The sequence below is a fragment of the Eublepharis macularius genome, chromosome 5 (genome assembly GCF_028583425.1).
Source record: "Eublepharis macularius isolate TG4126 chromosome 5, MPM_Emac_v1.0, whole genome shotgun sequence".
Taxonomy (NCBI): Eukaryota; Metazoa; Chordata; class Lepidosauria; order Squamata; family Eublepharidae; genus Eublepharis; species Eublepharis macularius.
This window is the reverse complement of record NC_072794.1, coordinates 49,969,772-49,996,161: the sequence shown is the minus strand read 5'-3', so window position 1 is coordinate 49,996,161 and position 26,390 is coordinate 49,969,772. Positions and strand designations below refer to the sequence as shown.

Genomic DNA, 26,390 nt, shown 5'->3' with positions numbered 1-26,390 from the left:
TTGATGGCACAGAGCTAAATAACATTCCATTAACATTAAATGGACAGGACGTTTTTCTTCCAGGCAATTGGCAACCCCTAGATGCCACAAATGTCTGCCAGCCAGTCTCTATCTCAATTATATTTTTCTGGGAAAAATAGTTATTGTTACTTATTAAAGTTTCAGCAATTAAAACTATGCAATGATGCCAGGAAATAGGCAGTGTTTCACCAACTGATACCAAAGTTCCAGAGGAACTCAGAAGTAAAAAGGTTAAACAAAAGATCCCTGTAAGGCGTGCACTTGGCTCCATCACAGTTCCTACTTACAATTTTTTCTGTTCCTGTGTGTGCATGTGCTTTACTGGTAAGAACTGCAGAACTTACTCTCTCTATAATGTGCATCACTGGTTTACTCTTCATGCCACAGAAGAAGCAGTATGAAAGATCCTGAATGGACCTTTGACACTATTTCAGCTGAGCATAGTGGGAAGCTGGCAGAAAGAACTGATAGAAGTACCTGGAGAAGTCCTTCTGTCCACCCTAACCCCACTTTATTCAGTTCTTTTTTTTCTCTAAAGAGATCTTAACAGGGTCCTGTCAGGATGAGGCCTTTTCCTGCAAAAGGAGATGAGTGGGAGAAGAAAAAGCTGAACTGTATAATTTTATTTTGAGATGCTCCTCACTACCACCTGCAAAGTATGAACATTTCTTCTGCTTGAATATAAAGAAAGACATAATAAAGTATTTCAAGACATAGCTTCACAAGCTGTCAATGCCACATGAGTTTGAAAGAAAAACTTATGACCGTATATTCAAATGTACTAGTTTGCAACATCAACTCAGTTCAGTAATAGGAATTGCTTTACCTTAATTCCTCTGACAAATCCTGGATAGCAGCATACTTTTCCTCCAGAGACATTTGTGCTTTTTTCAGCATTTCCTGAAGTTCCTCTAGCTGTCTCAAAGTAGTTTTTTGTTCCTCGTTGGCATTTTCCAAGTCAGTCTCTAGTGCATCTCTTTTCTGTACAGCCTCCTTTTGCTGCATCTCACTCTGAAGTAATTTTTCTTCTAATATTTTCACTTTCATGCATACAGAGAGTAGGAAGAAAGTTCAGCAAAAAATGCTCACACAAACACCCTTTCCCCATGCACATCAGAGTATACAACTCTTCTGATAAGTTCTATGGTCAACTAGAATAATGAAGACACACTAGAACACTAGACTCCACTGATCATCTTCACATTTACTGCACTGTAATCAAGCTGTATTTTTGGATATAATAAACTAAGGGCATCTTCTAATCCAGACAGTGCTCTTAGATAAAAACAGAGCTTGTATTCTTGATGGTTAACTTTACCCTCTTATTGATATCTTAAGACTTTCTGAGAAGGAAAATGGAAGACTTTCTATGAAGTACCAGGCCAGGAGAAACTGGCCCTGATACAAGATGATGCAGGAAGGAAGTGAGGTGGGAGATGCTCCCCCAACATGGTGGCTGACTGAGTGACTCGTTTTTATGAGCTCTCCTGCTAGTTTCTGCTTTAAGGGCTATCACAGCCAAGGAGGACTGGAGAATTAGTCTGAAACTTGTCTCTTATTGCGAAGCACCCAGCGTGTGATATCAGATTGATCAGGGAGCTGTTTGGCTCTCTTTAATTAGAGAGTTAGATACTCCTCGACTCCCGAAGATGCAAGGCCATCTGCAAAGCAGAACTGAGGCAGCTGAAAGCCAGATAACCCAGCCTGTGACTTCTGTAAATATAACTTAACTACCTAACTGTGCTAGGACTTCCTCTCTTTTTTCTCTCCTATTTTAAGAGGAAGGAAATTGTCAACTGCGCTTTATTTTTCGTGCCTTATTTCTGATCTCCGGACACAAGATAAAAGACATGCAAGCCCAGCACTGATTCAACCAAATAAGAGGTAGTTAATCTTGTTTTTGAAACTTAAAAATAACTGGGACTTTGTTTCATCTTGGCATGTTTACAGACAATTACGGAATTTTTTTAATTGCATCTGGTAATTCAGCCAGTTTGGGATGTTATCTTTGCTTTCATTTTCCTTAGCTGCTTTATTTTACTCTTCACTTAAGAAGAAATGAAACAACTGATTCCAAATAGATTTGAACATTGGGTCAATTTTTGACTATAAACTACCTAAAAGGCAGGACCTAAAAGATTTAAAGTTAGATGCTTTCTAACTATATTTTGAGGTGGAAAAAACATGGTCGAACACTGTTTTCCAACTGCGTAGTCTGGACTTGGGTGTTACAAGTTGACTGAAAAACAAAACATTTATGCTACGCTATCACCACTTACTGGCCTGAAGAAGGAAGAACTAAACTGAAGAAAAATGGTTGCAGTTATGAAAAAAAGACAAAGCTAAACTGGTCACAGAGGATTTTACAGATATAATATCTCAAAAAATTGTTTCTCTCTCAAGCAAAATTGGAGGTTTGTTCATAGAATTAAAGCAAGACTATGAAAATACTTTAACCCAGATACGCCAAGTGGATCAAGAGACCCAAGAACCAGGCCCAGAAGATAAGGAATCATCATATTTTCAACACAACAACCAGACGAATGGATTTTCCAAGTATCAGGAATCCAAATCTGAATCACCTTTTGGACTGCAAAAAACAAATCGGGGACTCAAGGAACCAATCAAGTTATTCAAGAACTTAAAAAACTTAAGAAACAGTGGAAGAAATCTAGGGAGCCACAAAGAGAAAGGTAAACGGGATCATCACAAGCATTACAAGCAGACCCTATATCAAGAGCAGATGGAGGAAAACAAATCTTGGAAATGGAACTAGAAGCAATCATTTGGGCTTCCGTGAAGACTACATGAAGGTTCAAGGCGGCTTTGATCCAGGAGGCCCTCTTTATTAAGATTTTAAGGATTATTGAAGCAAATAGAATTGGCCATAATTGTGGGTAACAGAGCATATACTCTCAAAGTATATGCTCAGTTACCCACAATTATGGCTAATTCTATTAACTATGCTATGAATTTCTCTCTTTCATGATTAGGTCCTGTCTAAAACGGGAACAGGATGCTAAAATTCAGACCAAAGAAAGAAAATTCTCTCTTTTAATTTCTTCTTTTTCTTTACATAACAAGCCTACAGTAATTATCAACTATCTTTTCTATATACCATTTTTATATGCCTTATTATGCCTTTATTATTTCTTTGTTCCCTTTGCATGATTGGACCAATTTATTATACATATAGTAGGCTAATCTAACAAATTTAGAATATATAATAAATATTAAAACAGATCACAAAATGTTTAACCACGTATGTATACTCTGAGTTTACATACCCTCTTACTTTTCTTTTTTTTATTATGAAGGTGAGGGAGAGGAATAAAAGTATTTTATATATTTTGATTATATCTTTCATGCAGTCCAGATTATTACATATTATACATACTATCTGTGAAGTAGTCTAACGTACTTTGTATAAGGTTCTATGCACTTTCAACTGTTATTTCTGTCTCTTTTTAAAATAAAATTTATATATATATTTTTAAAGGAAGGAAGAGAGGTAACTGCAGTGCACAAGGGGAGGAAGGAGTGCCTGGGCTGAGGCTTGATCCTGCAACACCAAACCATGTTTTGGTGTTTTACGTCTTACAGTGCCATCCTAAGTAGAGTTTCCCCATTCTAAGCCCAACGGATGTAGAAAATGTTAGGCTGTTAGTCTGTCACAGCAAAAAAACACCTGATGGCCACCATTTAATTTACAGCTATAATTTATAAAAGTTGTCCCTTTTCACGTATATCTGAGAGAACTATTAGCTATGGAAAGAACAACTGTACATTTGGATGGAGTTGGGCTAAAGACAGTGAGGCAAGAGGTTTTAAGCAAAGCAATCCTTATCATGAAGAAGTCAGATAAGCTTCAGATATATATACTACTCATGTACATCAGAACTGCAGAAGGACTGCAGATATATTTCTTGTGTGTGTTTTATTTCTATAACAGTGTGGTAAAGCTAAATAATATGATACAAACATTTCCAAACAAGCTATGCTGAAATTGATAGGACTTCTGCATTATAAAAAAACATAGTTAAGGGATTACCTTGTTGTGTCTTTTTACGCAGCTCTGATTGTCTCTGTTCCAGTACCATTTCCAAATGGCCCAGTTGCATAGCTTTAGCATGACTATCTCTTCTTAAGTGCACTAATTCTTGCTCCATGTCTATTAGCTCATCTTTGCACTGATCCATCTCCATTTTGATTTGTCTGAACAGAATTTTAAGTATTAACGAGCCACCGAAGTAACAGCATTCTGAATAAGTGCAGTCCTTGCAAAATACAATTTCCTGCAGATCTACAATGTATCTTTTGATCTTCAGCGATTCATAAACTTGTATGTTTAATAACAAAAGGGTCTGGACTAATAAAATCCTCCCAAGATATTCAGACCTTTAGAACCAAGCATACACTTAAATAACTTGTTTAATAGTTTGATTCTGAAATCTCTTTCTTCAATAGACACTACATTTAAGAAAAGAATCACAATTTCAAAAATCAACAAACATAATATGGATTGAATGAACACAGTAAGCTATAACCAGAGAAATTAACAATGCAGGATTCCCCCCTCCCCCCATTTTACTGTGTGACAATCTGGAGAAAAATTGGGCATTAACAAAGCAAAGGTTTTGTGATACAGATTACCAAAACAAATATGCCTTGGCATGTAGACTTTGCCCACCTTTAAACTTGGACTTCAGATCTCCAACACCAAAGAAATGTGCAAGATATTTCAATACCTTAAATATCAGAGTTGTTCTGCCAGGATTATGGCTGAGGTTGGGCCTCTGCTGGCTGGAGGATACAACATCTACCTCCCTCCCTGTGAGAGCTACCCACCACTGTTTTTTAAGCTGCTGCCATTTTCAGTTTTACTGTTGTATTATTTGTCTTAATTGTAATGCTGCCATCTTTCCTGACATTTCCACGTTATCGATGACTATTTATGTTAGCCAGATTGAACGCCATTCCATCAGGAGAGTTGCTGGGACATTTAAATAGGGTTCCCTATGCTGAGCGACTCTGCCAATGTGGCTCTGGCCAAATAGATACTCTTCAACACTGTCTATTTGAATGTAATATTCTAAATGTGGCAAGAGACAGATGGATCAAGCCCTATATCCAGGACCCAGGAAGTATAGAGGATAATTTGAAGCTCCTTTTAGCAGGGGTGGATTTTAATACTACTTTAGCAGTAGCCAAGTTCCTCTCTCAATCAGTCAAAGAAAAAACTTGCTAAATTTTAATACTATACAGATTATATATTAAAAAACTTTTCCTATTTTAACTCTAATTCTAGTGTGGCGCTGCTCAGAGCTGAATAGGCTGTATGAGCAGTATCATTAAAGTAAAGTAATGCTGCCATCAGGAAAAAGAGTGCTGCTATTTTTGTATGATGTTTTTAATGTTTAATATGGAATGTTTTAATTGATTTAATGTTGTTATCCACTCTGAGCCTGCTCGCAGGGAGGGCGGAATAAAAATATGAAATAAATAAATAAATCCCAAAATATAGGAGAGCTTTTACTCTAGCACGTTGTAACACTTTTGACATCAGCAATTCTTGAAGATGTGCTATAAGCACATTCTTTAAATGATTCTTTAAATGATCTTGTGCTAGGTACCCTTCATTTGCTCAGGATGAAGTACACATTACTGAAGAACTGGCAATGTCCCCCCGCCACCCCCATGTGAAATAATTTTTGCCATGTTCTGTCTGTTGTAATGCTTATATCTTAAAGGTTTGTTGACCATATAATAAACTTGTTGTTTTTGAGGAACATATCCATAGAAAAATATTCTGTATATACCTGATTGTGCTGGTAAGTTCTGCCACCTTTTGTCTTTTCAAATCGTTTTCCTCAGAGGCTAAATGGAGCTTCTCATTTGTTTTTCTTAACTCCTCTTCTAAATTTTCCTTTTGCTTCTGGAGCTCTTGCTCTAGTTTTAATAACTATTTAAAAAGGTTTTTATTAATAACAGATTTAACATGCCACACAATACAGTACTAAGCATGGTTACTCACAGTTGGGGCTTAACTCCCATAAGATTGCAGCCTTTGGCTATGAAATACATTGGAAGGTATGCAATTTTTCACCTTTCACCTTTGGTTTTAAAGGTATATGCAACAGAACAGAAGTCAAACATAAATGCCTAAAATGATACTTCTAAGATGATGTAACTGGTTAACTAAAAACTGAGTACCACACCATGACACATTACTTTCAAATATAATTTCAAATGTAGAGATTGAACATTTAACTCTCTCTAGTTAAAAGAGCAACAAACTCACAGAACTGTGAAGAATTACACTAGACACCAGATAGTGTAGAGAAATTTCATGACATATAATGAGATTGCTCTAGAAATAATGGCTTGAGGACTATAGAATGGCACCTCTAACTCAGGCCCTCAATTATGGGATTAAGTCCCAGAGGTATAAATGAAACTTTGTTCTGTGCTACAGGCATAGTCCAAAAGCCCCACTGAAGTGAGAGGGGCACTCAACCACTTAACAGTATTCACATTAGCTGCAACACAAAGAAAGGACCATTTCCACAGTTCTGCACATATTTGGGACGTTACTTGACATGGACAGGGATATAGTTCTGTGTGTCCAAGAGGCGTCTAGGATGGGCTTCTCAAGCAGCCTCTTATCATAACCACTTTTGTAGCTGAGATCGTTCACAAAATTTTTTGACGTGGTGTCAAAAATTCCACGCCCTCAGGTATGCTTACAGCTGTTTTTTAGATCACAGCTAGTGTTTTTTAAGATTAGGGTCAGGTGATCCCCCCCCCATACACTTAGTAACCAAAAGCATAACAAATATATACATTTAAAAATCACAAGTGATCATCTGTAATATAAACCCCAGAGATCTTTTTCAAATAATTTTAACATTTGTCACAAAGAATGCACCTGTTTTTGGAGCCTAGCTTGGCTGTCTTCTAAATCTCCGTTTCTAATAGTTTCCTGATGTAACATTTGCTGCTGCTGCTGCAGCGTCTGCTGTAGAAGGAGATTTTGTTCACAAGTCGCTTGAAAGTTGTCATTTTTAATCTTTAGTTCTTTTTGCAATCGTTGTACCTGAAACATATCACATTGTTATGATATGGAAGTAACAATTTAATACTTGCTGTCAGTTTACATGATCTTCAGAGCAACTACTACGAAACCATTACTAAGCTGTAGTTATCATCACTGAAATCCAAGTACACACTGGATATATTTGAAAATCTGCCTCAGTTTTAAATAACTATTAACTATGAAAAAGATCTATTTACAGCGACTTGGAACATCCGAGAGCATACTGAGATTTTTATGCGCTACTGGGTGATGCACTTAACATCCTAACCCACATATAAGATCTCAGGCACGCTGTACTAATACATCAAACAAAGTTTGCTCTTTCTTTACAGTTGCTTTTAATAAAATATTCAACTATGCCAATTCTCCGCATGACAAGAATTGCTTCCTTATGGACACAAATTACACCACCACCAAATGCAAAGATTCATACTATCTGTATCAAATGAAAAACAAAATGTTTACCTCTTCAGATTTCTTCTTCAACTGCTTCTCAAATGACTCTTTATTTTCTTCCAGCCTACTCAAATATAAAGCTAGATCTTCCTTACAGATATCTAGTGCTGTCTGTAACTGTCTGACCTAGTTAGATAAAAGAGTGATTTAAAATGAGGAAAGATTGGTTGCTCTCCAACAATAACATTTGATTATATGCATAAACATATAATCAAATTTTCTGCTTTAATTTGCAGGTATAAAGTCAACATATCGGGTTGAACTTTTCAGCTAGTTCAAGAGGGAAGAGGGTTTGTTTTGGCCCCTGAAAAGGTACTGCTGAGGACTGTGGGACACATGTGGACAAAACAACATGGAAGATGGGGTTGGAGTGAGGAAGAGAAGTGGACAAGATCATCCCTCCTCGCTCTCTCGTGCCAGGGGAAGTAACCTGAATAAACAGTCTCATCACGGATCTTTTACCAGGGATGGACACTAGTGCTACCATACGTCCAGTGGCTGCATAGAAGTCAGACTATCAGCAGCAGTAGCTTTACATTAGAGTGCTTCAAGGGCTTGGAAAAACACATCCCATTCATTGCACATGGACTAACATAGCCATTTAAAGAAGAACCCTAGCACTGAAAAGCTATTTATAGATACTGGAGGTTATAAGATACTTGACTTGCTCTTCTCACTACTCAAACACATTTTTCTGGATTTCTTGTTCTTTTTGGAAATTTTATCTTAAAGCATCAGGTGAGGCTACCCGGAACTCTCTCACAGATCATATACATAGTGTTTTCTTGCTCTCTTCCTTCAAATACTTCCTCAAATTTACACCCCCCCAATCCTATTGTTTAACCATGTAATCATCCCCAACTGAAACTAAAGATTCAATCCAAATTTTATGAATAAATGAAGTTTGTGGCAGACACGAACTTGGTTAATTACCAGTTTACAAACTCCCTTTCTCCTTTTTATACAATGCACACAAAAGAGGCTTCAATTAATTCAAATTAGTCAAAGAACCTGCATTCAGACATCACAATACACTGAGGTTTCTTTCCTAGTAATTTGGATTCTTAATCTGACAAAACTTGGTTTGTTAAGGCACCCATGTCTGGACTTCACAACTAATTGGACATATTTGTATTTTCAATTCCATTGCACTGTATGAAGGAAGGCAGTGTGTAAGCCTGGTAATTAGCCTGGTATATAACTGTTTTTGAATAAACTCTTAAGTTTGTTTGTTTGACATCTGAATTACAGCTATGATTTAAGTTGGCATAACTGCATTTGTTCACATTCATACCTTTTGCTTCTCCTTTTAGTCTCTTCCCACTCTTTCCTTTGCTGTCTTCCCCATACAGTTAAAATGTAGATTATAAGCATTTTAAAGAAAATGACTTATCTTCTTTCTGAATGTTATTCTGTAAAGTGCTATGTACAATGATATCACTAGGACTTCGATCCCACAGAAAATAATGGAAAACCCTTCCCTCTCAAAATACTGCTCCTGTGGGACAGGATACCCCTTGGAACAGCATGGTGGGGGAGTACTGGCAAAAATCACCCAGGCTTTCTGTCAGTGGAAATTTTCCACTGAACTGATAAAAGCCCATATCCTACTATATAAAAGAGTAAGTGTGTTCCAGGCAACACCCTTCCTACCCTGGTGCACCACCAGAGGGTGCTGCCATAGAGGGAAGCCCAGGTGAAGCAGCCTGTCGCTCTAGAAAGCACACTGTGGCAGGAAGCCTAGGCTGGGATCAGGAGGGGAGCAGGTGGCAATGCCTGCCCCCTGACTTCACCCAGCTGGGATCAGGAGTAGAACAGGTGGCAATACCCCCCCCCCCGCCTTAACCCAGTTGGGAACAGGAAGGTGCTGCTGAGGACTTCACCCAGCTGGGGTCAGGAGTGGAACAGGTGGCAATACCCACCCCCCGCCTTAACCCAGCTGGGAACAGGAGCAGAGCAGGTGGCAATGCCCCCCCTCACTCAGCTAGGATCAGGAGCAGAGCAGGTGACAATGCCTACCCTCCCCCTGCCTTGACCTGGCTGGGTTCAGGCATGGAGCCGACGGCAATGTCCACCTCCCTTCACCTAGCCAGGATCAGGTGTGGAGCAGGCAGTAATGCCACGTCCCCTTCACCCAACTGGGATCAGGCACGGAGCAGGCAGCAATGCCCATCCCCCTTCAACCTGCTGGATTCAGGCACGGAGAAGGTGGCAATGCCCCCCCCCCTCACCCAACTAGGATCAGGAGTGGAGCAGGTGACAATGCCTGCTCCCCCTTCACCCAGCTGGGATCAGAAGTGGAGCAGGTGGTAATGCCCCCCCCACACCTTCACCTGGCCAGGATCAGTCACAGAGGAGGAGGCAATGCTCACCTGCCCTCCTTCCCCTTTTTAGAGCCTGTTGTATTTTTTCCCACAACAGGCTTTGTTGCTAGTATATTATGATAAGCATATAGAATATAATCAAGTGACGTTCCATTTCAAATGTAAGCAATACTTAGAAATACAAAGGATTTTTCTTTATAAATTGAAGTAATTCATGTTTATAACCTTGTCCTTTAAAGAAAAATAATTTCAGAGACTCATTCTCCATTTCTTCTCTTTCAAAATGAAAAGAAGCAGAAGGATTGATAGTAACACACACTTTCAATGTAATCAACATCATATTTTGTCCAGAGAAGATAAAAAAGAACATGAAGATATTGCAAGGCATGAGACACAGTAAAAGCGCTATTTACCTTTACTGTTTCCTCAGTCAGCTGGCCCTGTAACATCTTTAAAACTTCATTGTTCTTGGCGTTCTGCTTTTCCATTGCCTGTTTATATTAGAATTAACAGAAGAAAAACTTTGAATTTATAACTTGGTTTTATAGTTTACTTCTTAAACCACCAAGAAATGAAAGCTCTACCTTTTCTACCTTTCTGGCATTATTCTGCTTGAGGCTGACTACCCCCATTTCCTGTCTTTTTTGTATTACAATTTTTTTTTCAAAAATCAATATAAATTTAACTTAAACATCAAAATCAAGTTCACTTCCAAAGCCAACATAAGGTTTACTTTCAGTGGGATATTTAGGCTTGTGGATTTAGAATTTTTCAGTGTTTCAAATTTATTCCACAATTTCTCATAGATCTCCAGTTGGGAAACACTGCTTTAAGTGCTCACCTACATATTGCTGGAGACAAACAAGTTTCAGATCAATCAAGGAACTTGTTCTACCCTATTCAGATTGTTAAATTTTTGTTTTTCACCCCCATGCCATTTAATAAACAGGTTTTGAAACTCCCATGCAGTTTCAAAAGCAGACAGATCTGCAACATGGAAAACCTCTGTTAAAGAAACACAATTTGAAAGTTCCCTTCAACTCATGGGATTAATTTCATAGTTTTTTTTAACTGTGAACATGTTGAATAAGATGCAGTTCTGTAATTAAAAACAGGGTTGGATTCAGTAGAATGAAGCAGAATGGGACTCTTGCGCCTTCCCCATCTCACCACAATCCAAAGGGCTCCCAAAATTGTTGCTCAGGAGAGGGGGGAAGGGGACCCCACCAGCATATCAAGACTGGTGAAACTGCACTAACAGGAAGGACTCAGCAAAAAAAAAAACAACTATTAGTATAAATCTACTGCTAGATCCAACCCACAGTCCAGACTTATTCCTCATAGCAATTTTTTGAATGACTTGTTCAGATGCTTCTAAATATTGTGCTGGAAAAAAGCAGCTACAGTGGCCAGGAAGTACTTTTATTCTTTATTATCATCATTTTGTGGAGTCTTCTTGGCACTGTTAGCATTATTTTATATTTCCAGTGTGTGCTCACTTCAATGGTGGATTGTAGAACAAGGGGAAAGGTTGGTGTTTAAGGTGAGCTGGAGGCATTGCTGTGGTGTTTTGAGCAGTTGTGAGAGAAGCACTCAAGTACTTCTCCAGCCATTTTGAAGAAACACCATACATATGCAGCTGCCAATAAACGTCTGTCTAGCTCAGTGCTGGCTGTTCTACAGTGTCTTAAGCAGAGATCTTTGCCAGGCTTGCTCCCTAAGGTTCATTTAAATTGAAAATGATAAGGACTGAACCTGGAGCCTTCTGCAAGACAAGCATAAATGCTACCACTAAGCTATAACCCCTCCCCATATTGACAAAGTGTCATAACTCTCGTTGACAAAAGGCAGGTTCTCTACCCCCAAAGAAATTTGAAAAGTTGCTGCCAGAAGAGCACTGGTTCACCTTCAGGAATTCTCCTAGCAACCAAACACGATCCTAAGACAATCTTAAAACAACGGTGGAAGGGACACCCTTCACAAACAGTGTAATGATAAAGAATCAATGCTACCTCCTTGCTATCTAGCAGTTGTCGGTCCAGTGATTCAAGCTGACATTGTTTACATATAATCTCTTGGTGTAAAATGGACAGTGTCTTCTCTTGCTCTAGGAATTGCTGGTTTTTGGTTTCCAGTTGACTCTGAAGCTACATAAACATAATGATTTCCCTACACAATATCTTGCATATATTTGTTTGAACATGACAGATAATTTTGTCAGCATTATTTATCACCAGCAACCAGTATGGTATCTATTGCAACAATGTCACCAACATTATTTTAAATTTCAGAGGTGAATGAGAAGTTTTAGAATAAAAATGTTGATTGCTTTAAAAAAGTATGACAACACAGTGATTACAAATGACATAATGATAGAAAAACAGAATCAGTGCTAGCTGATCTTTCCCTAAATCCGGCGTTCAACACTTTGGAGAGGCAAAATTCTGCCAGGGAATATTTTTAAAGCTTCTTCTGAGAACCAGGGGAGACATGAACGGTAACTGACAAACCTTTCAAACACTGACTTGGATCCTGTGCACTGTATCTGTGGGCAGAAGGATTTCTCCCTCCCAGAGTGAAACTTGCTTGCTTCCCTCTTCTGATATAGCCCAAAATATCCCCCCTCCCAAACAGTATCACCTTACTCATTGTTCACTCCTAATCCCTCCATTTCCCTCCTTTAATGCTCCTCTCACAGTGCAGTTGCAGACATAGGACATTGATGTTACAACAATAAGCAGCTTCAGAAGGCCACAAGGAGACTGATAAGCACTGTGTTGCTCCCTCGCCAACAATGCAGGACTGTATATTTTATTACTGTTACTTATTTAAGTCATTTGTAGACCCCTCAACTCTTAGCCAGTGTGGCTTCCAGTATAGAACAACATTACAATAAAATTAATAAATAAATAACAGTAGAATACTAAAACAGTCAGTAGAATACTAAAACAATCAATGTTAATATTCGTAGCTGAAACAATATAGTGCAAAATAGAATCTTACTAATTCATTCTGATTTTCCATTTCTTTGTGTTGCTCAAGATGAACCAGCTTTGTTTTTTCTAGTGTCCTAATGAACTGCTCATGTTCCTCAGCAATGTTTCTTTCCAAGTTGTGAAGCTGAGAACGTACTTCCTAGGAAATAACCACATGCTCGACAGGTATACATTGACATCTGGCAAGGAAAAAGAGTGCATGGACCTTCACTCTGGGTATTCCCTCTTAATTCAACTTCCTTTTAGGGGTGTGCATGCTGAAAATATTCAGATTTCCTGCTTCAGGTTTACCCGAAGCAGGAAAAACATTCAGAAATACCCCAAACCTGAAGTGGAAAGCTGCTTCGGATTCGGGTATTTGAATCGCTTTGGAATGCTCTGTAAAGATTTGGAGCATTCCAAAGTGATTCAGGGGGCTGGGTTCTCCCAAACCCCCCACTTAGCCCCCTCCCTATCAGCTGGCAGGCAGCAAGGGGGATTCCTCCCTGCCACCTGCCAGCTGATAGTTTAAAGGGCCCTGTCCTGCCACTTGCAAGCAGCAGGGCCCTTTAAAAACCCCACAACACCCAGCCCCCCCCCCACTTACCTTTGCTTGGCTGCAGAGCGCCCGGCGGGGAGGTGCAGGCTTATGCCTGCATCCCCGCCGCCTTGTTCACCCGCTGGTGTTAGGGCCGAGGAGCTCCTTGACCCCGACATCAGGCACGGCGAACGGAGCGCCCGGCTGGGAGGTGCAGGCTTAAGCTGACGAGCAGCCGCACACCCCTATTTCCTACATATCTAGAAACTGAGAGAGGACAAATAAAACACTGTTCTTTGAAACACAGACTTATATCGTACTAAATTATATGCAAAAACTGTACGGGACGACCATTTAAAATACCAAATCTTGTTAACATAACTAGGTTAGCATCACAAACAGGAATACATCCCCCTCCGCCCCAAATGTTGTAAACAGATAGCACGATTGTTACCACTAGGTCTTGTTCCAGCTCAGTATTTCTTGCAGCAGCAGTTGTGTATACAACTGTCTTTTCTTCCAACTGTTTTTCAAGGGCTGAAATCTTAGAGGATTTCCTTGCTACCTATAAAATATACATATATATATTTTAGAGTAGATTGGTTAGATGGATAAGGATAGATAGATAAGGATGGATAGCTGGAGAGAGAGATGTCATTTATAGTCTACCTTTCTCACTGAGACTCAAGGAGGATTACACAGTGTAAGATTGTACAATCAGTATCAAAAACATTTCTATACAATTGTCAAGGACATTTCCATAGATGCTATAGGATAAATAAATACAGTTTACAAAGCATTAGCAAGGGAAAGTGTGTGTGTGTGTATACTCACATGTGAGTGTGTACACTACACTCACATATATATATATCTGTGTGTATCCGTATACATACACACACACACACAATTTGAATCCAGGAGAAAAAGACAATAAGGACAATTTGTGAACGAATAAAGGCAGCCACCCCATGTTGAACGTGGCTGCAAAAATATCACATCTACCACTGGACAGTGCCTATGACACCAGTAAGCAATGCAGCTCTACCTGTTCACATTTTTTTTTAAATTTGCTGAAATATAATACCTAGCATGAATGCCAACAATCTTCCTTCTCCCAGAAATACTGTCATTTAACACCATCGCTCTTTTTTGTTATTTAAAAATATGAGCAGACAGCTATCCTGTGTGCAGCACTGATTATTTCTTCCTGCCATCCATACCATTATATGGAGGACAGGACACAGTACCACTGTACTGGTTTGGAGCTTTTGGAACCATACCTTGAAGGGTCAAATTCATTTAGGGTATTATGTCGTTTAACTATCTATTTGGATACAGTCTAATTAAGCTGTGGATGGACAGGGCAATCAAGCAATTTCAATCCAATGCAAAAAGGGATCTGGATCTCTGGATGAATTACTAAAGACAGTAAAGTTTACAGTGGACAGCTTTTTTGAATGATTATGGTACCTTTTGATGTTTTGGTAGCAATGCTATGCTACTTGGCCAACCCGAGATGTAACATTTTAAGGCCTGCCACCATAGGATCAGGAATAAATTACTTCAATTAAGGAAAACAGTTACAAATCAAAATAATAAAGACACTTAAGTGCCACTGGTTACAAATTCAATGAAGGTTCATATTTATATGTGTAGATCAATAAAGCCTTATAATGGTTGCTTTGCAAAATATTCACTACATAGATTATAAATCCACAACAATGGTGTTGTAATCTGTTAACAACCAAAGTCACTAAGAACAGCAAACAATAATACATATTATTAATCCAGTCATATAAACAATTTTCCAACGTTATGCATAGAGTCCCAAAGCATAGATATAACGAGTTGTCTGGATGCTTTTTCTTGTTTCGTGCTTCTTCATCAGATAGGACTTCTCATGATGAGCCATAAAAGGAACTATAATGTAGAATGGAATTAAACAATCCATCTGAAACAAACATTAACCTTAACAGCAGCCATAATGCACACTTGTGTAACAAAACAAGACTTATACTGATTGTTTTGCTGAATTACACAGCTCAGGTTATATTTACAGCAAGTACTTTGTTATCTACCTTCAAACAAAGCCAGTTAAAATCACTAATAATCCTTTAAAACAACGATAGCTTCCTGAAGTATAAACTTCAACTGCCATGACATGAAGGTTCATTATAATCATACTCATTAAAATGGAAACTTATCAAGAATTTTACAAGTACAGATGTTCACTGACGTTACACCTCTGCAGGCCCGAACTCCCGAGCTCAAGCGATCCACCGGCCTCAGCCTCCCGTGCTCAGGCTGGGATTACAGGCGCGCGCCACCACGCCCAGCGAATTCTACAAGTATAATTCAGTAATAGGAACCTCTAGTTCAACAATTTAATGGACCCCTGCTTCATCACAATGCTAGTAGCAGCTCCCTTACAATAGGAGTAATACAGTACCATTTAAATGCATATCAACAGCAATCTCACATGACATTAAAGGTACAGGTTATCACTTACAATTAGAGGGATCATATCAAATAAAACAAGACAATTCATAACTACTGTTAAGACCATGTGGAGAGTTAAGCCCACAGTTTATATATCCAATGACCCTCTAATCTTAATAATTGTCTTTGAACATCTGATAGATTATATATGTGAGGTATAAACTTTTGTACGACCAAAAATCTTAGCTCATCCTTTAAATGTCATGACAATTCCATTTTAATTGATTTATTGATATACACATGTAATTGATTTATTGATATACACCTTCATTGAATTTGTACACTTCAGTGTCTTTATTACCCAAAGAGCAGGGCCAATCATATAGGTCCTTCCCAAATGACTGGTAACTGGTTTAAAAAACACTTGTGTGGCCTTTCAGAAGTCATATTTATGCAAGTAATCAATTAAATTAGTTATTTCCACTTACTACTCGTTCCATATTAGCAGATTTTGCAGCTTTCTCCAACAGTTCTTCCTGTATTGCTTTAAACTGACTGGTTCGCTGGGCCATGTCAGCCTTTATAGAAGAATTCTCTTTTTCAGATTTTTCCAGCTTGGAATGCAACTCATTTAGACGTCTAATTAATTTTTGCTTCTCCTTTTCAAAGTTATTACTGATCAGTTCCGATTGCTGGCATTTTCTCACTTCACAAAAGAAGCACAAATGTCTAAATATACTGATTATAAATGGAATGACAGCTGTGTAAAGGCATGCATCTTTTAAACAACAGTTTGTATTGATGTTGGTGTCATTATGGCGTATCTGTGCTATAAATTAAAGGCATGCTACATTTCAGCCCCCATACCTGTTGGATCTCCCGTCAGTTTTACTGGTTCAACTTCTGAGCCATGCAATTCACTGCATTTTTGTCCCTCACTACCATCAAAGAAGTCTTGAGCTAGCTTATTGGCCACGAGTTTCTGAATCTCTGCATCTTTCATTTGAAGTTTTAGTCTTCGGAGGAAAAAACAACAACACAAAACTGGGTGAAAAAGATGTTTCTTTGTCTCTCAAAATACAATCACATAACATACAGTAGCTTGAAAAATAATACCTTAGCTCTTCTATCAAGGAGCTACTTGTATCACAGAAAGCCGTACATGATGCTTCTTGAGAATGATGATCGTCACAATCTGATTCAAACTGTAGGTTAAGGAAAAATAGGTTCATGCAAGCAATAGAGATTTCCGTTCTTTTGGAGCCCCTCCTTCCTCATCACACTGCAAGCTGCTTTTCAATAGTGGGGGAGAACCTTGGAATTCAAAAGCAGCTTACAATCTGATGGGCAAGATCTGCTGTGGCAAAAAAGAGAAGGAAATGCTATGCACATATAATCCCGCTACATGCATAAGTGGCCTTCTTTGTGTCATGGTATTTCTTATTTGATTTTTCCCATTACTAGCCTTCTGCATTTACACCAACACAAAATATTTGTAATAAAGATCTGTGTCCTGATGCAGGGCACATAGCTAGCCCCCCCCAAAGGGGGAGGGATTTCTCCACTAAGGCAAGCCTTTGAGGGAGCGTCAGAGGTAAGAGTTACTTTAAACAATCCAGCTGAGTGTCACCAGTAACCCTTGTTTAACCTTTATAAAATTCTTACATGGAAATGCTTTCTAGGTAGGAATTGGTATGTAGCCATATTTTTTAATGTTTGAAACTGGTTCTTAAAAGGTAACATTTATTGAGGTCAGTTCCAGTGCAAACACAAGCAAAAATATCAGGAAATTATTATATAATTTGTTTTAGCCCAGAGTGCTAGTTACTCAGCAATGGTCAATACATTGTATGTTTAATTCTGCCAAGAGTGCAAATAATTTCAAATAATTTACTATACCTCTTTAGGGGAGTTTTGGGAGGACTGGAGAGCAACATTTTCTAAAACATTCTTTTCAGTTTTTAAATTCTCAATTTCTTGATGACATGACTTCAGATGATCATTTTGCTGTGCAATGAAAACTTTTAAGTCAGCATTTTCTTTCATTAGTGTATGTTTGGCTTCAACTACTGCATTTTGCTCTTGAAGTCTACTTTCCAGCATGAGGATCTTTCCCTGGGAATGTGTTAGAAGCGATTGAAGCTCAGAGGTTTTGGCTTCAATGCACTTTAGGCTCTCTTTTCCCACACAATTCTCTTCAACTAATTTTCTAAACAAGTTAAAAACAAAAGCAAAAAAAGATTCACAGCAAGGTTTGGATAATCCCGCACCCCCCAAACAAAAGAGATACTCATGACAAGGAATCTATACAACAGCAGTATAATACTTTATTGACAATGCAGTCCTAAATAGTTGCAACCTTCTAACACTACTGACTTCAAATGATTTGGAAGGGCACAACTCTGTTTAGGAGTGCAGAGTTCTAATTCTCAGTTCTGCTCTGACAAACAACTAGATTGTTGTCTCCAGATGGACAATCACAAGAAGTAGGAAACGTGCGATCTTTACCCAATACTTCCTTGGCCAGTAACAAAAAAGTTAATTAAAATTATACAAAAAATAAATGACAACTTTTATAAGCTGTTTCATCAAATAAAGAGGGTTAAGTACTAGCACAAAATGTGAAAGCACTTTGGAACTACATTATTTCCACAATCAGTGTGGATGCTGCAAGAGAGAGAGAGAGAGAGAGAGAGAGAGAGAGAGAGAGAGAGAGAGAGAGAGAGAGAGAGAGAGAGAGAGAGAGAGAGAGAGAGAGAGTTAACACAGTTTTAAATCTGACTGTAAGAAAAAGCTATCATCTGATTGCTTCATCATACAGTCAGATTGGCTTTTATAAATCACAGCATCACAGGGTTGGACGGGATCTCTAGGGTCACCTAGTCCAACCTAACTCTGCATGCCTGAAAATCAATCACATTACAGATCACTGAGCAGCAAAAGTGTAATAGGTACTGAACTGGTCATATGCACACTATAATGTGAATCACCCATCAAGTCAAAGTCACAAGTATTCATGTCCCAAATTTCAAGTGTAAAAATAATCATACAGCAGTTTTTCTATATGGAGAAGTAAGAACACAAATATTTTACCTCACTTGTTCTTTCGCATTTTCAAGCTCGTTTCTATAGGTATCACACTGTGTCTTTAATGTTTCCTTTTCTTTTACACAGTTCATTAACTTCCTTTCTAAAATTTGTTCTTCATCCTGGACCTGAACAAGAAATAGCCATTATTTTTATATAATTCATTAACTTATTAAAACTAACTAGACAGCAAGCTGTAATGTCTTCTTGTATACTAAGCATAACTAAGTGAGAGGGGAAAACCCCTACTGCTAGAGGAAAGGTGTTCAGGTCCTTTTATTCCTATTATACAAAGTCTTATTCCCTCATATAAGGAGTAGCATTTATCAACAGACGTCTGAGGAGGTTGTGTGCGTGTTGGATGACAGAACCCTGGTTAATCTCACTGCCAACATCCTTTTGGAATGTACTAGAATTTGGGGAGAGGGGTTTATCACATTTGAATCAGTGCAACACACTGTCTACACAGCAAACTGTTCTTGTGTGCACATGAGCCTTCTTTACTGGCTCAGGGCCCTCTATAATAAATATTAATAAATATTAGTTCCAAAAGCCCCCCATGCCCTTTTGAATCTTAATACAACTAAACTAGTCTTGAAGGTTCCAAGTCTGGATGGCACAGTCTCTGAAATTACTTGTGTGTCTAACCAATTAGAAATTCACTTTAGACAGAATTTTCTCCAATAACACAATGCATCTGCAACTACATCCAACTATTTGCAAAGGGTGTAAGGACAGTTTTTCATTCCAGTGCAACTGAATGAACAATTTTAACTAGAGTTGCTGTCTTTCCTTTGTAGACTTTCCCCTTTGCCTTTAACAGCAGGCAGGCACATAGAGATTTAAGCAAGTTTAGCTGTTCATGCTTTAAAGTTTATTTATGTGGGACTGGCAACAATTAAATGCACTAAGCAGGGCTAGTTAGCGGTAACGTTAGCTTTAGTAATAAAGCATGACTTAAAAGATGCCAATTCCACTTGAAATGCTATTTAAAAGGTCAACTCCTACCTTTTCTAGTTTTTCAGTTATTTTCTCTTTGTATTTTTTAAAAGTTCTTGTTAGCTCCTCAGCATTATGTAGAGCTTCGTTTCTTTGCTGTTCAGCTCTTTAAATGAAAGAGGTACCTCAGACTTAAACTGACCAAGGACAGTAATGGTATTAGATTCTTTTCACAGCACACACACACAAACACACAACACACAAAAAGTAAGTGAACAGCATATATTTATTTTAACTTTCTATTATTTTCCCAAAAGTATATCTGTAAAAAAGCTTTTATATGACACTGTTTCCTATGTATATTTAAGATAAAGAGTAGCCTTTATTTTAAAATTTCTTCATACTGGCAGTTAAATATTCCATATTAACCACATAGTGCAACAATATTCTCTAGCAGAACAGTGCTCAGCACCGATATACCTTTAAGTGCAACACAGCAAAACAATAAACTGGCCAGTATTCATTTAGGTCTAAGTTTAGGGTTTTTTTTTTTTAAAAAACTAGTCAAAAACCAACTGTTAGAAATATTTACATCCACAATATGATAGCAATTCTAATAGTAATCTAGATTACCTCTGAAATAACACTTTTTTTGTTTAACAATATAAAACAAGGCATCCCACAATAACTATTCTATAGCAAGTGAGGTAAATATTAAGCTTTCAGAATAAAAACTGAATAATAAATAATAACAATAATAACATTTGATTTATAGTGTAAATTGTCACCTCTTCCCATGTTTGCTTCGTTCAATTAAATCATGTTTCATTTTTTTATATTCCTCCTTGAACTTCTGCAAAGTAAATTCTTTTTCCATTACCATGCTATGGCTCTGTGCTAATTTGTCTTCAGTCTCTCTATAAAAATAAGTTTAAATTATTAAAACAAATGTAAGAAGTTTGAAAGAAATAGCAGCCTGATATACTGATGCAACATAACCCCCAAAAGACAAAATTCAAAATACAGAGACTTTTTTGTTTATAAAAATGGACCAAAAACATAGTTTGTGTATGCTTAACACTAGGATCCTATGCATATTGGGCTGGAAATAGAATCCAGTGAAACAATGATCTTGCATCTAGGTGTGTTTCAGATAAAAATAAGGTAACATAGACATCAATAAGTTTTTAAAATTGTTTAAAACCAATAAGGTTTAAAAAATTTTAAATTAAAAAACAACAGTAACTCACTGTGGGCTATGGTTGTTGTGGATTTTCCGGGCTGTATAGCCGTGGTCTTGGCATTGTAGTTCCTGACGTTTCGCCAGCAGCTGTGATTGGCATCTTCAGAGGTGTAGCACCAAAAGACCTCTGGTGCTACACCTCTGAAGATGCCAGTCACAGCTACTGGTGAAACATCAGGAACTACAATGCCAAGACCACGGCTATACAGCCCGGAAAATCCACAACAACCATCATTCTCCAGCTGTGAAAGCCTTTGACAATATATCACTGTGGGCTGTTTAATAATAATAACAATAATAACATTTGATTTATAGTGTAAATTGTCACCTCTTTCCATCTACTCATCACATTCAGGGGAGAAATTTCAGCTAAGTGCAAGCCTAGGGTGCGCTCCTTCCCACACAGCATACAGAGTAATGATCAGGAATGCTTAACAAATTTAAATTAACATAATATTGTTCTTTTTACTTAATAGGTTTGTTGTGTTCAAGCCTTGTATCTTTTAACATCCAACTGGCCTCTGATTCATCTTTTCATAAAGATTCATCTCCCCACCATTGCACTTGGTTATTTTATTTCATTATTGATGTGTTGTCGAAGGCTTTCACGGCCGGAGAACGATGGTTGTTGTGGGTTTTCCGGGCTGTATTGCCGTGGTCTTGGCATTGTAGTTCCTGACGTTTCGCCAGCAGCTGTGGCTGGCATCTTCAGAGGTGTAGCACCAAAAGACAGAGATCTCTCAGTGTCACAGTGTGGAAAAGATGTTGGCAGGTCATTTATATCTACTCAGGAGGGGTGGGGTTGAGCTGAGTCATCCTGTAGGAGACTGTTTTTCCTTGGTTGTTTGATTCATCCTGGGTTTGATTGCTCTTCGGATTTCATTTCTGGAGTAGCCATTTGCCTGAAGTGTGTGGTTTAGATGATTAATTTCCTCATTGAGAAAGTGCGGCTCACATATCCGTCTTGCACGATCCACTAATGTTTTCATTATGCCTCTTTTCTGTCGGGGGTGGTGATTGGAGCTTTTGTGTAAGTACCAATCAGTGTGGGTTGGTTTCCTGTAGACCTTGTGACCTAACTGAAAGTTTGCTTTGCGGATGACCAAGGTATCCAGAAATGGGAGTTTTCCCTCGATTTCTTTCTCCATTGTGAATTGTATGTTCAGGTGGATGTTGTTGAGATGAAAACATTAGTGGATCGTCCAAGATGGAATCAAACAACCAAGGAAAACAGTCTCCTACAGGAAAAGTGTTTTTGCCATATATCAAAGGAATTACTGATCAAATGGGAAAGCTTATGAAAAAGCATAACCTTCAAGCAGTCTTCAGACCCACCCGAAAAATACAACAGATGCTACAATCAGCAAAAGACAGTAGAGACCCCCTCACCTCTGCAGGAGTATACCGTATACCCTGCAGCTGTGGACAAGTTTACATCGGGACCACAAAGCGTAGCATCCAGACAAGAATAAAAGAACATGAAAGACACTGCAGACTTGGACAACCTGAAAAATCAGCAGCGGCTGAACATAGCCTAACTCAAACAGGGCATAGTATCTTATTCCAGGACACCAAAATACTGGACAACACTTCCAACTACTTTGTCAGACTGCACAGGGAAGCCATTGAAATTCACAAGCATAAGCAAAACTTCAACAGGAAAGAAGAAACCTTAAGAATGAACAGAGCATGGTTTCCAGTTCTGAAAAACACCAGGCTAACAAAACACTCTATACCCGACAATAGCCCTGCAGAGAAGATTAGCACATGAAGCACCAATCCATATGCAAAAGAACCTCCTCAGGATACAGTGAAGCCTCCCGCCATTAGCATTCCACACCCTGGGAAACTCTTACAGGATGACTCAGCTCAACCCCACCCCTCCTGAGTAGATATAAATGACTTGCCAACATCTTTTCCACACTGAGAGATCTCCGTCTTTTGGTGCTACACCTCTGAAGATGCCAGCCACAGCTGCTGGCGAAACGTCAGGAACTACAATGCCAAGACCACGGCAATACAGCCCAGAAAACCCACAACAACCATATTTCATTATTGTTTTGTATATTGATTTTAGTATTGTTGTTTTCCTATTTTTATTGATTTTAAACTGTTCACCACCCAGAGCCCCTGAGGATGGGCGGTATATAAATTGAAATATAAATAAATAAATAATCAAGCTCTGAGAGTCAGGAAGAGCAGGTCAACTGAGGTGTCATTTGCTCCCCTTGACACCTCTTCGTTTGATGTATGGGAAAACTGACAACTTGCAATAAATTTATTCTAGCCTTTTGGTGCCATCATAAAAACTAGAAACAGTGTCAAGAACCATAGGCCCTCTGCTTCCATCCCCAAGCGCTGACCACAGCCATATAGGACCCCTAGAAGCCTCCTGGAGGAATCTGCCTGTTTAGCTGATTTTTCAGCCTCCGGGTTCATCCTGGGAGAATGTGTGTTCAGATAGCAAGCACTCTTGAAACAGGCTAGTAAAAATATATATTAAGGTTTCAGAGAGTGAATGCAAAGCAGGTACTAATCCAAACAAGCATAGGTAAGCATAAAAACAAATAACAAATAACCTTTGCTGACTAAGTTCTAACTGACTGACTAACATTACTTAAACTAACTACCTTGCTTCTCTCATTGGCAGAGGTTCTCATCATAAGTCCAGAAAGTCCAGTTCATGCCACGCTGTTCTCATAATGTTGGAAGCCTCTGGCATGAAAGCAAAATCTCTCCTCTCACACACTGATGGAAAATAGTGAAGAGAGTCTCCTGGGCTGAAAACAGCTACGCTTTTCAAGACCTCTCAGCCAATCAGAGCGTGCTTGACTAATTAATATTACTAGCCTGAGAACATTAGGGAGCATGCGTGGTAACCACTCTCAGCAGTCTCCCAAGGTCAGCTGCCTGGAGCGGAGAGGCTGCAGGTGCAAGTGATTAAGCAAGGCCACACATTCCTTCCCAGAGAAGGTCAAAATTGGGCCTGCACTGACTTACACTTAAACCAGGGTGTTAAGCCATATACATTGCAGGTATGTTTGCATCCTTTCCTGACAGATGGTAGCAACTTCTTTTATTTTCTTTTGTACCTGCAAACCTTTTGTGCAAGATCTATTTCCCCTAATTTGTGTACTCTTTTATATTCTATAGTCTTCAGTAGGCCAATAAACCCTTCTTGGTTAAGAAAAGTTGCGTCAATTCACACATGTTCCTATGCCTGGTCGCCTGCCAGAACTCTGTACACATTCAGGGGCTAACCAGCTTCCCCAACAGCTGGTGGAAGAAATGGCTATTTTAGCTGGGGTGGTGGCAGCCTGAATAGGAGAAACTGGGAGATCAGAGAATGGGAAGAACACAGAACCCACCCACCCCCAGATCCATAACAGGATTGGATCAAGCTAATTTTTCTGCTAATGAAAAAAGGAGGTCCTCTTTGACTACCTGCAAAGGCTATGCAGGAGATCATGGGACTTGCATCAAAAAAACTGTATAAGATGGGAGCTGTAGTAAGGAGAACTGGGGAAGACTGAATGAAAAAACTCACAGGATCCAACCCATTTTTTTTCTCTCCATGATAAGGGGCTACACATGCATCCAAGACTACCAAGTTGGCATTTCCTCCTGGAAAGTAAAGCATAAACTAGCCACATGAATGAGAAAGAAGAATAAAAAGCAAAGAGGCCATTACTTTAAAACGTTATCTTGAGCTTGAACTTCTGCTTCCAAGCTTTCTATTTGGTCTTCTAGCATCGGAATGCTAACAGAGTGTGTACCCAAAGCAGATTCAAGAAAAGATATCTGTAATTAATAAACAGGGAGAATCCATTAACAAACAATTTCTTGCCTTTTACTATGCAGGCATATGGTGGGATTCCATGATTCATCTGTGGAAGGCAAAGATGGTCACTGATCTTCCTGGCTCCCCCATCCCCTTCTAAAACTTTATTCTGAGGGTCACAGCACTCATACGGAGTAATACCTGGATGGGATGAGAGGCTGCAGTGGGGAGGAAGAAAAGGGTAAAACGGGCACCCCTCTTTCTCTTGCATCAGTTTAGCTCTTCTTATGGAAGAGCCAGGAGGGAGCAATTATTCTACGTAGGTCCTACAACCCTGGGAGTAAACTTTTCTGAGGTTGGAAAACAGATGAATGTCAGGAAGAACTGTGATCCTTGTGTTGAACCGAAGCACATTCATTCAAACTATTGGCCTTCCCTTACAGACTATGTCTTCTCCATGCACTCTCTTTTGGTAGTTTTCAAAAAAACCTACAACTTCATACTGTTTGATTATTTAATTAGCCCTGATCAGTTATTCTTAACATATCAGAATAGCACATACTTTAATAATCTGTGATTTCTTCTGACTAAAGCCATGCAATGTAACATAACATGAAGTGCAGCCTTAATTGACTGACTGATGTTCACTGAGGTATCGAACTCTGCTTTACTGTAGTTTTCCTGGGCCAAATGACTGTTTGTTAATGTGAATCTCACAACCTCCAGCATCAGCATTATGAAGATCTCGGGACAGAGAGGGAAAGAACCATGTCATGAGTGTCATTGTGCACATGCTTCATAATATCCAAACCAGAGACTTTGTCCTACTGTATAACATAGCACGTTTTGTTTTCAGGTGTATATTCGGATTTAAGTGTAAACTTGAAATCTATTTTACAAGTGAGATAACCACGTATGCCATACTCATCACACAACCAAGCCTGGCTGCAGCTCCCTATCAAGCATACATTGTGCTTCAAATCATGATGTAAGCCACCCAAACATTTTTTTTTTCAAAAATATGGTTTTTAGTTAACTGAATTCCATAGATCTACATCAGGATATGTAGTTTGAGCATTGCACTAGCCAACATATTTATGAGTGAATGGCTAATAAGTGCTACAAAAATACTAATAAATTGTTTAATTACTAATAAAATCTAGTAATACATGTTAAACTGCTTAAGTCACAGTAAACAAGAAGAGTGTTTTAGTACAGTATCATCATTAGCTACTTCCGTAAAACAAATATATCCTAGAAAAATACTTACTCTTGCTTTTGACTGGTTCATTTCAAAGTTTATGCTCTCTATTTCATTCATTAGCTGGTAGTTCTGGGAAGTCAATAATGTATTTTGTTCCCGGACGACATTCAATTTGTCCCTTAGTTGTTCATTTTCTTCTTCCATGCTTTTATCAAAAGATACTGAATAAGACTAGAAGGAAAAGAACATTTGTAGCTAGAATCAACCAAAGTGAACTCAGCATTGAT

General features: G+C 38.6%; 1 protein-coding gene across 1 annotated transcript in view; it reads right to left on the bottom strand.

Moving 5' to 3' along the window:
* The window catches only part of CCDC18 (coiled-coil domain containing 18), a 39,587-nt gene that overhangs the window by 12,663 nt on the left and 534 nt on the right, over positions 1–26,390 (bottom strand). Inside the window, exons 3-20 of the mRNA XM_054981637.1 lie at positions 26,170–26,334; positions 24,810–24,919; positions 20,664–20,792; positions 19,945–20,041; positions 18,943–19,064; positions 17,749–18,058; positions 16,966–17,054; positions 16,717–16,865; positions 16,338–16,555; positions 13,865–13,975; positions 12,901–13,032; positions 11,910–12,044; positions 10,311–10,388; positions 7,583–7,699; positions 6,950–7,117; positions 5,841–5,983; positions 4,073–4,236; positions 848–1,061 (exon numbers count right to left, since the gene is read on the bottom strand). Coding sequence (XP_054837612.1) covers positions 848–1,061; positions 4,073–4,236; positions 5,841–5,983; positions 6,950–7,117; positions 7,583–7,699; positions 10,311–10,388; positions 11,910–12,044; positions 12,901–13,032; positions 13,865–13,975; positions 16,338–16,555; positions 16,717–16,865; positions 16,966–17,054; positions 17,749–18,058; positions 18,943–19,064; positions 19,945–20,041; positions 20,664–20,792; positions 24,810–24,919; positions 26,170–26,334 — 2,651 coding nt within the window. The remainder of the gene's footprint in view (positions 1–847; positions 1,062–4,072; positions 4,237–5,840; positions 5,984–6,949; positions 7,118–7,582; positions 7,700–10,310; positions 10,389–11,909; positions 12,045–12,900; positions 13,033–13,864; positions 13,976–16,337; positions 16,556–16,716; positions 16,866–16,965; positions 17,055–17,748; positions 18,059–18,942; positions 19,065–19,944; positions 20,042–20,663; positions 20,793–24,809; positions 24,920–26,169; positions 26,335–26,390) is intronic.